Genomic DNA, 9,960 nt, shown 5'->3' with positions numbered 1-9,960 from the left:
ATTATCGGTGAGTTAAGGCAACCCTGAGGATGGAGAGTATTATATTACACTCTTACATTACATCTAAACTGAATCTGCACAAGCTCCCAACTCAGTTCAGCTGCCCAGAATCTCGTGACTGTCAACTGACAGTCCTGACACACACACACACGGATTCAATTGGTCAATGAATCAAAACACTCACCAGAATCCAATTACCAATTCCCTTCAGGTAAACAGTCAGGAGCAGTAAATGAGATAAGAATTGGTTTTTCTTTCTCTGAGGTTCAGAGAATGTGAATCCCAGAAATATTATTGGGAAGTTGTGCCTTGCTTTTCACTGTGAAGAGAAATGCAGCCATATGGCATTATTGGGCAGGAGAACTTTCTTGAACATCTGTCATGGTTTGGCCTGGAAGTGAGTTTCTGGAAAAGTTGTGGTCAAACCAATCAGTGGCCAGATTTGAAATTGGCACCTGTTGTGGCCACTGAGGATCTGGATACACCTCTGAGAACACACAGGGGTTAAAAGCAGAAGATTCTCAGAGAACTTCCTTTTTGGATCTGGTGATGTGCAGTGGTGAGAGCACTGGATGTGGGGAGAAGAAGTCACGAGGGCCGATGTTCTCTGGGCAGGGCCACGAGTGACACGGAAACACAAGAGGTTTCAGTTGTGTTTCCGGGGGAGGCCTATGGTGCAAGGGGGCACTCCTCTCTCCCTGATGGATTTGAGGGTTGATTATTTGAGGGGTGATGATGGACTGAAAGTTGATTATCTGAGAGATGGTGACGGGGTGAAAATCTATGGTGTTATTTCATTCTGTGGAGAAAATGGAGGGGAGGAGGAGGAAGGTATTTCCAGGGTTTTCATTCTTAGTTTTGTGTTTGTTCCTTTTTAGATATTGTAATTAATAAAGTGTTGTGTTTTTCCCTCCATTCCCAAGTTGGAGCCTGTTTTGTTCTGTTTCCGGGTCACATCTCACAGTAACCATTTTGGAAATACATCTTTCATGGGGGCCCTGGCATTGTGCGAGGGTCAAACCATGACAACATCCTTAGAGGCTCAGTAGATTGATCTCCTTAGCTCAGTAAAAATGCATTTTTTGTATTAAGTTCAGCTATACAGGAAAGAGTCATGGTTGATTAAAGATGTTTCTCCCTGTCACCAAGTATATAAGAACCAGACTTCTTAGTGAATTTATACTTCTCCAGTACAAAGGTCTACCGACACACCGTTACAGCTGCCACAAGGTTCTTATCTGTGGAGATAGAGCCTGGCCTGCCATTCCATCACACACCATAGGTGACCCATGTAGCTTAGGGAGACTTACTTCGCTAACACTGTGTATGAAAATGATCACTGACAATAGATGCAGAGGTAAGAGGTTTGTTCATCAATATGAATCAGATTGTAAAGATGATTTTGAACTTTTAGAGTTTTGGAAAAAGGTTTTCTGCATCTGTACTTTTACCTCAACTTGCCTCTGCAGTAGTGTTAAAGCAAATAGATCTAATAGGCTGTTGGCTAACTAAACAAACCTGTAGGAATGTGCCCCCTGTTGACGGAGTGACCAAATTATTCTTTTGTCTGCTATAAAAAGGCAAAAACCCAGAAGTTTCTCTCCTCAGTTTGGTAAAAAAACACCTCATAGGACTTTTGGGACTTCACCTCAGACCTGGGGCTGCCCAATTGGACAGAGCCCAAAAGGTCCTGCCTAGGTAAATCACTAGAAAAAGAAGATAACAAAGGAAATAATTGCTTTTGTGGAGTGTTTTAGCAGAAGCAAGAACCTCTTGCCCCGGCTCAGTTTTTCTCTGAAAGAGCTTTATTATTTTGCCTTTTATTAAAACTTTTTCTGTTTCCAACACTACCTCAGAAGTTATCCTGCTAATTTTATGCCATTTGACGTAGCTGAGCTATTTTGGGTGTGATAGGTTCCCTGAGAGCTCATAAGACCTGGCTCAAGGAGAAACCTATCACAAACCAATGCTACTTCTCTTGCATTAAGTGGTTTGTTAGCAGTTGTCAAAGGTGTAAGGCATGCAACTCTGCAAAACAGGGCAATTGATTTTCTCTTATTGGCACATGGTCATGGATGCAAAGATTTTGATGGAATGTGTTGTATGAATCTGTCTGATCATTCAGAATCCATCCATAAAAGCATACATCAATTGAAAGAAGGTGTATCCAAAATTAGGGTTGATGATAAAACTTGGTTAGATTATCTGTTTAAGAGATTTGCACCTTGGCTGAAACAACTTCTAAAAATAGGCATATATATATACACACACATAGTAATTGTGCTAATAATGGCACCTTGCTTGCTTCAATGTATGCAGCAGATGTTTAATAAAGCTATTAAGGGAGTATTTGTGGTTTGACAGAAAGGGGGAGATGTGGGAAATGCAAGCACAGAGAGCTCCCAAAGCCTTGAATGTACAAGCTCGGAGATAGATGGATACAGTGTTTGACCTAAGACCTTGGGGAAGACTTTAAGGTTTAGAACAAAAAAGTGAAGCAGACACAGAGTAAGAATAAAGATTTGTAGTTTAAGCAGAAAAATGTTTTATGCAAGTAGAAATAGGCCTCATGTAAGTGAATAAATATGTTAAGCAAGATAGTACAAAATTTTAAAGTCCAGTAATAAGACTTGTTATAGAATTAGTAAAAAGTAGAAGATAGAGCAATAAGTTTCTCTAGAGTTATGTGATTGGATAAAAAAGAGACACATTGCGGCAAAATAGTATAAAACATGGCAATTAATGATTGTTTTATGAAGATGCTAGTGAGCTTTGTGGAAGTAGCTGATTAGATAAGAAATTTATAAAAGACGTAACTAGAATTAAAACAGCTTCTGGTGTGATGATGTGAACAGAAAACGGTTCAAAACCAAATGGGAACAACAAAAGTACATGTCAAAAGAACTGTAAACCTTAACAGAACTTCTTCCCACCATACTTAATAATTCCTCCTCATTTGCATGAACCAATTACTACACCTTAATTCATAACATCACTGAGCTTCATTGCTCCCCAGGCATTGGGAACCTCGCTGAGCCCTGTGTCTGCTCCAGAGATGGGCCTGACTTGCTTTTCTGGTAGCAGGGACAGGATGTGGGTTAAATTCCCAGCGGAGAACCTGCAGAGCAAGAGGTCGAACACCTGACTTCTCCTGCTGCAATCTGCTGGCAGCCCTACTCTCCAGGTCTGTGGAAGCACCAAGAATTGTCCTCCTTAACGCAACCCTCTTGCTCTCTTCACCCTGCACATCACATCGCTGACATCCTGCTCTTCCACACCCATCCTCCCAGACCCCTGGGAATCCTTTGGGCTCTTCCTCACCTGCCGTGAGCTGGTTCATGTCACTGGCTACCTCTTGGAGTTACAACAGAGCCAAGACACCATCCAGGTTATCCTAAATGGTCCAACTTGAATTTAACACTCTGCTCTGGAGAGCCAGAGTTGTAAGACTTGAGTTTAATGACTTAGCCTTGAGATTACATGGAAAAGTAAATCTTTCCTGGGAAAGGATTCCCACCAGCTGCTTCTGACTTTTCTGCTGCTCAGTTCCTGCTCTCAGTTGTTTGTGAAAAGAGAAACTGAACTATTTGGCACTGTTCCCATGTCTCTGAAAGTTGGAAACTGGAAGCTGAAGCAGCAGTTCCAGTTTTCCTTTTGTCATGGTTTGACACTGGCCAAACACCAGGCACAAAAGTTGTTTGCTCACCCTCTCCTGCTACTGTTGGGCAGAGGAGAGGGGGGAAAATGAAGGGCTCATGGATTGAGATAAGGACTGGAAGAAAAAAAACCCACTAAGGGCAAAACAGGTTCAAATTCAAAGGTATAAAATATATTTATTATTAACAGAGTCAGAAGAGGAGAATGAGAAGTAAAATAAGCCTTAAACCACATTTTTTTCTCCCCCAGCCCCCCCCTTTTCCCACCAACAGTGTAGGGAGACAGGGTGTGGGGTTTTGGTCAGTTTGTCACTTGAGATCTCTTCTGTTTGCTCAGGGAGCAGAGATTTTTCTCTGCTATGCTGTGAGACCCCTCCCACAGGCAGTCTTCCCAAAACTGCTGTGGTGTGAGTCACTTATCCATGGACGTGTAGTCTTTTAACGATAGGCTGCTCTAGTGTGGAAGCAAGAGCCCTCTCTCTCTATTCGGGTCTCCCCCTGGATTACAGCTTTCTCTGGCATCCACCTGCTCCAGCGTGAGCCCTTTTCTCATGGACTGTAAGTGAATTTCTGCATCTCCTGTGGACTTCACACATTACAGGGGGACAGTTCATTTCACCATGGTCCTCACCATGGCTTGCAGAGAAATCTTGGCTCTGACATTCGGAGCACCTCCCCCCTCACTGACCTTGGTGCTGCCATGTTGTTTTCTCTCTCATGTTCTCACTTCTTCTTCTCTGACTAGAAGAAAAACTGCTGCTTGTAGGTACTCTTGCCAAGAAGTCCTCTAATTCTTGCAAGATCGTGCAGCACAGAGGATTAATCTCATCTAGGTTCCACATCAGGAACATTGCCCTGTTTCCCCTGCTGGCCAGTTGGCCCGGCTGTCATTGCGTGGGCAGTGGCCACCACGGCACTGGAACCATTTAACACCTCTCCTCATGCAGGGCATCGGGAAGGGGAAGACACTGCCCCTGCACTTCTGTCCACAGTGTTTAGCTAGGGGTAGCCAGGCAGGCAAGGCTCACCACAAGCCACACCAGCAAGGCAGTGCCTCCCCACCACTGGAGAAAAACTGCCCCTGTGTGCTCCTTTGACTTTCTTCTTAAACGCCATCACAGAGACATTACCAACCTCTCTGACTGGGCCAGCAGCATGTCCATCTTCAGAGCCATCAGAGGTTGGCTCTGTCAGAAATGGTGGAAGCTTCTAGCAGCTTCTCACAGAAGCTACTCCTGTGGCCCTCTCCTGCTACCAAAAAACATGCTGTGCCACATCAACTCACCTTTTCTTTTGAATATTCCAAAACCTCCATGCAACAAAAGGGAAAAGCAGATATAAAATAAAAGCTTTCTATTTTATTAATATAATGGAACTTTTCACAAAAAAATAACATCCCAAGGAAACAGAAACCCAAAGCTGGTACAGTCCCTAGAAAGCAGACTCTTTCCTTGTACATGTGTGAGGAGAAGGAGATAGTGACAGCCCAAAGAGAACAAAAACCCCTCAGGAATCTGAGCGGGATTTCTTCTCCTTCCTACTGATGTCAACCCCTTTTCTTTTCTGCATGGTTGAGTCACTGCTGGGGCTTGTTTCACTTTGGACGATTTTCTCTTCCAAAGGCTTGGAAGCCTGTGATAACCCAAGAAATAAAAGAGTTGTGAATAATTTAATTTTACAACCATTGGAATGCCCTGTGCTCCAAGGTCAGAGCCAACAGTACTCTGGCTCTTATGCAATGAGCCTTTGTTATTCTGCTCCCACTGTTGGGATTTTTAGGAAAGGGGATGACAGGAGAGCAAAATAATGGCTGAGCAGAGCAGTAGAACACACATAGATGAGCCAGGTCGTTCCAGGGCTCTGTGTGTTGTTGCAGGGATGGCTTTACTCTGTGCCCTCCTGACAATCACAGTTAACTTGGAAATGCATTCGGAGCTGGAGCAGTGAGCATGGCTCCTGCAGGGAAGATATCCCAATCCCAGAAAGGGTGTTACCCAAATCAGGTGCAAGGGAGGGAAGGCACCTAGGGAAGAGAGAAGGCCCAAAGGTAACTGATTTTTGGGCAGAGGCTTTGATTTGCTTAAGTGTGATTTTATTTTTGAGCACCTCATTGGTGAGGTGACAGAGAGGAAAGGAGACAGGAAGAGAGGAAGGATGAACTCCATCAGGGAACAGGGAGACCAGTCAATGAATGGATGAGCAGGTAGAGAACAAGCACAGGTGGGCATCAGGCACAGGAGGACAGGCAAGAGAGCTGAGGGAGAATAGGGCTCCAGAATCCCTGGGAAGGGTTTATCCATCTGTCCCTCCTCCTCCTTGAGCAGCATGGCAGTTATTAGTGAATGAGCACATTTAATTGGAAGGAGAGAATGTAATGAGCTTAAAAAAAGATAATGAAATTAATACAGATCCAAAACACAGAGCAGAAGGTGAGGAAGGAAAGAACAAAGCAACTGTGAAAGGGAAACTGAGACAAAAGGACTGTAGACCAAGAGGGAGCTATACCAAGTGAGCAGAGCGTGGTCCTTACCCCCAGCTGCCCTGCATACTTCTCGGTCCACTCCCTGGCATTGAGCAGGAACAGCTGCTTGTTGTACTTGTACTCCGAGGACTAAATGGGAAGAGCAAAACAAAGACAGATTTGATTGAATATATGTCACTGAGAAGCTGGGACCAAGTCTGGCTTTAGGACTCCTAAACCAGACTATAACTGCAACAAGCATAAAGTGTAAAAATCATTTAGCTTGCTTGAAGAACTTGTGCTGCCATTTGCTCTGAAGATAATGGCCTGAAGACAAGATCTTGACCATCTCTTCTGGCCTCAGCTGCCTCAGGGAAGCCCAGGGATGCCCCAGCTGATCCAGGTCAGGCCATGCTCCGAGTGTGTCAATCCAGAGTGAGTGAAACAGAAGCTGAGCCAAAGTCCAGCCCCCCCACACCCTCCCCACTTATGTCCATGGCCAGGAGAGAGGGAGCTCACGTACGATATTGGCCATGAGAGGATCATCAGGATTGGGCTCTGCCATCAGCAGCTGGATGGAGGTCAGCAGGGTGGAGATGTTCAGGGAAGGCCTCCATGCACCCTGTAAGGAAACAGGATGAGAGCAGCAGCTCAGAGAAAGAAACCAGCACACGACAGCCCAGAGACACCTCAGAACCTACAGCACTTCAACACAACCTGCCCACAATTGCCTTGGGACTTCCAGCACCTAATGCCCCTTGGAACACACCAGACCCACTCTCAATACAAGGCTCCAAGAAAGCCCAACTTGACAACCAGGGCACTGGTCATGGTTCCAGGCTGCCAGAGCTTAAGGAGCATTTGGATAAAGCTCCAGGCACAAAGTGGGACTTTGGGCTTGTCCTGTGCAAACCCAGCTCATGGCCCTGATGATCCTTCCAATTCAGGAGATGCCATAATTCTATGGGCTGTACCCTGCATATCTCTGCTGTGCTGGGGCAACTCATTTTCAGACATAATGCCTTTTGACTCCAATTTTTAAAGCCTTGTAAACTTATATGGAACAGAAACCATCATGTTCTGGCTCTAAACAAAGAAGATGCCACTCAAAACTTCATTCCCTGCTCCCTGTAAATAAGTCAGGAGCAAACAGACATTCAATCAGTCTTTTACAAGAAGCAGATAAGGAGTTCATTATCCTGCCCAGCTCACTTACCCACACCCAAGCACTGTCTTACCTTCGGTGGTAACTTAAGAACATCCAGGCAAATCCTTCCAGCAGAGTCGATGTTGGGATGGTAGATGGGGGTCAGGAAGCGAATCTTTGGTGGCTCAAACGGGTACCTGAAGGGATAAGCATTAAGAAACAAAAGTTATTGTTATATCTATAGGACCAGTTGTTTTGTCACCCAAACCATGCCATAATTTCCTCTTCCCAGCCTACATGACACCCTTCCCCACAAATCTTCAGAGGCAGTGCTCTGTCTTTGCTGCTTCCAGCTGTGTCTAACACTTCCCTGGACAGCCTTCCACAAGGGGAAGAACATAAGAAACTTTGTACTAATGAACAAGCTCTTTCCAGAAAGCTTTGAGACAGTATGATTGAGGCAAAAGTCTTATCATTGCACTTTTAGGTTTTTAATCACACATCTTTGATGTTCAATGCAAAGTATCAGCTACTAGAAAAACTTCATTCCTTAAAAAGAGAGTCTTGATTCCTTGTTGAGAAGATAAAGACTCACACGCTAGTATTTACAGCAAATACCTTACATCAGTCTACTCCTATTTAAAGCAGGACTACACCAATTACTTAATCAGAGAATCAGCCTGGTTTACATTAGAAGGGACCTTAAAGCACATTTTGCTCCACCCCCTGCCATGGCAGGGACACCCTACACTATCCCAAGATGCTCCAGGCCCTGTCCAACCTGTGCCAGGGCCTCTCCACCCTCACAGGGGAGAACGCCTTCTTAATTAATCTAGCTAGAGTCTATTGCCCACTTACCTTTCAGGAACTATGATTTCCAGGTTGAATATTCCTTTCTCATATGGTGTGTCCACACCTCCTAAAATTTCTTTAGGAGCAAGATCAAAATACGAGAATTACATTCAAAATCAGAAAAACAGAGTGGTTTGGGTTGGAAGGGACCTTCAAGATCATCTCATTGTCCAGCAGTCCCCACATACCTCCCACAGTTACAGAGCTGCTCAGGTGACAGAATCACAGCATGTTAAGGGAGGGACCTTAAAGACCACCCAGTTCCAGGAACCCCTTCATTATCCCAGGTTGCTCCAAGCCTCATCTAACCTGGACACTCCCAGGGATGGGACAGCCACAGCTTCTCTGGGCAACGTGTGCCAGCACCTCATCTCCCTCACAAGGGAGAATCCAGAAATAAAAAATGTCATCTTATGTAAGACCACTTCCACCCCCCAGCAATCAAAACTAAGGGCAGACCAGCCAAGGCACAGGATAAGCTATTTTAAAGGAAACTACAATCCCACATTTCCACATAGTCTGTAAAGCCCAAAGCATGTACAGACCTAGCAGCAAACTGCAACCCAGCCCTGCCTTTGGGAACCCCCAGGGTACGTACGTGCCCGTAGGTCATCCAGCTGCCCGTTCTGCCAGCAGGTGATGCCTGGAGGTGGCTCTGTAGCCAGGAGCGAGAGCTCCCTTGCGAGCCGTGAAGCTCTCTGCATGGTGCTGGAGCTCCAAGACCAAATTCTATTCCTGACAAACCTGTATTTTTAAAAATAGCCCTTTAAATTGAGATTTTTTTCAGCTAAGGACCTGGGTTTTGAGCTGTTATCCTGATGTGATATCAGAGTCACAGAGAGGCTGAGCCAGTTCCTGGAGCTGCTCTTGCATCTGGCTGGAGGAGGGGCATGAGACCCTTTATAATCCATCCCATCCCCTCAGTCCCCAGCTGACCCTAATAAACTAGGAGGCCATAACCAGACTCCAAACCCCTTATGGGACTGTAACATCTGCCCTGGGACCACCTGTGCCCTTTAATGGTTGAGGCACCCACTAACCTGCTGGGGCCATCCATCAGTGCCCCTTCCTACCCAAAGGCTCCATCCCTCCCGTCCTGTGCAGGGGCAGACCTGAAAGCTGCTTCAGGGATGGGCCACCCCCTGCCACAGCACTGCCCCGGACATTCCCAAAGGAGGACTCTGCCCCTCAGTCCCCACAGACAGGGACACAGGGACACACCTGAGAGGAACGTGGCTCGATAACCCACCACAGCGCCAACCACGCACCCTGAGGGTGGGGGACACTCCCCGAGGCCGAGCTGCCCCTCCAGGGATAATCCTTTCCCTCAGGCACCATCAGCACCCCACAGACCCCCTCACCCCAGCACCCCTCAGTCTCACTACACCTCTGGTCTGACTATCCCCACTGCAGAAGCGTCTTACCCTCCTCCATCAGCCTAATTAAATACCCCCCAAGCCTAATTAATTACCCCCTAAGCCTAATTAAATAGCCCCCCAAGCCTAATTAAATACCCCCTCAGCCCAATTACCCCCGCACACCGACAAGAGCTGCGCACCCTTCCCATTCCCCAAGGATGGGAACGGCCACCCACAGCCTCACCCCTCCAAGATCCCCCACACAATCCCTTCGGAACGACCTCCTCTCTGCTTGCTAATTACCGCCTCACTCTGACTAATTAACGCTCGCCCCGCAATGACGGAGCCCGGGCTCGCGCCGCACGGTCCCGTGAGGCGGCGCGCCGCGGGGCCGCACTTCCGCCATCGCCCGGCAGCCCCGCCCCCAGGGCCGCCGCTCGGGCGCTGATTGAGCCGTCCTGGCGGGCAGCCCCGCCCCTCCCTGGA

At 46.7% G+C, this 9,960-nt stretch overlaps 1 protein-coding gene across 5 annotated transcripts; it reads right to left on the bottom strand.

Moving 5' to 3' along the window:
• Window positions 1-4,994: 4,994 nt before the first annotated feature.
• Window positions 4,995-9,902, bottom strand: UBE2T (ubiquitin conjugating enzyme E2 T). Of its 5 annotated transcripts, none has more exons than XM_039710921.1 (7): window positions 9,778-9,902; window positions 8,715-8,860; window positions 8,123-8,192; window positions 7,356-7,461; window positions 6,641-6,739; window positions 6,187-6,267; window positions 4,995-5,288 (listed from the first exon to the last, which is right to left on the bottom strand). In XM_039710921.1, the coding sequence occupies exons 2-7, from the start codon at window positions 8,818-8,820 to the stop codon at window positions 5,163-5,165; spliced, it is 588 nt and encodes a 195-aa protein (XP_039566855.1). In that variant the 5' UTR covers window positions 8,821-8,860; window positions 9,778-9,902; the 3' UTR covers window positions 4,995-5,162. The 5 variants fall into 5 exon arrangements, with proteins under 5 accessions (XP_039566855.1, XP_039566856.1, XP_039566854.1 ...); XM_039710922.1 differs by having other exon boundaries at window positions 9,711-9,895; XM_039710920.1 differs by having other exon boundaries at window positions 9,719-9,895.
• Window positions 9,903-9,960: the final 58 nt, after the last annotated feature.

Source organism: Passer montanus, unplaced genomic scaffold, assembly GCF_014805655.1.
Source record: "Passer montanus isolate IOZ18808 unplaced genomic scaffold, ASM1480565v1 scaffold237, whole genome shotgun sequence".
NCBI classification, from domain to species: Eukaryota; Metazoa; Chordata; class Aves; order Passeriformes; family Passeridae; genus Passer; species Passer montanus.
Note: the sequence above shows the minus strand (reverse complement) of the source record. Positions and strands in the feature narration are given on the sequence as shown.

Excerpts from the sequence above, each read along its gene's own strand:
- UBE2T (XM_039710921.1), bottom strand. The coding sequence starts at position 8,820 with ATGCAGAGAGCTTCACGGCTCGCAAGGGAGCTCTCGCTCCTGGCTACA. Across the intron at positions 6,740-7,355 it reads TTCTTAAGTTACCACCGAAG|GGTGCATGGAGGCCTTCCCT; the intron begins GTAAGACAGTGC and ends GTTTCCTTACAG. Across the intron at positions 6,268-6,640 it reads ATCCTCTCATGGCCAATATC|TCCTCGGAGTACAAGTACAA; the intron begins GTACGTGAGCTC and ends CTTCCCATTTAG.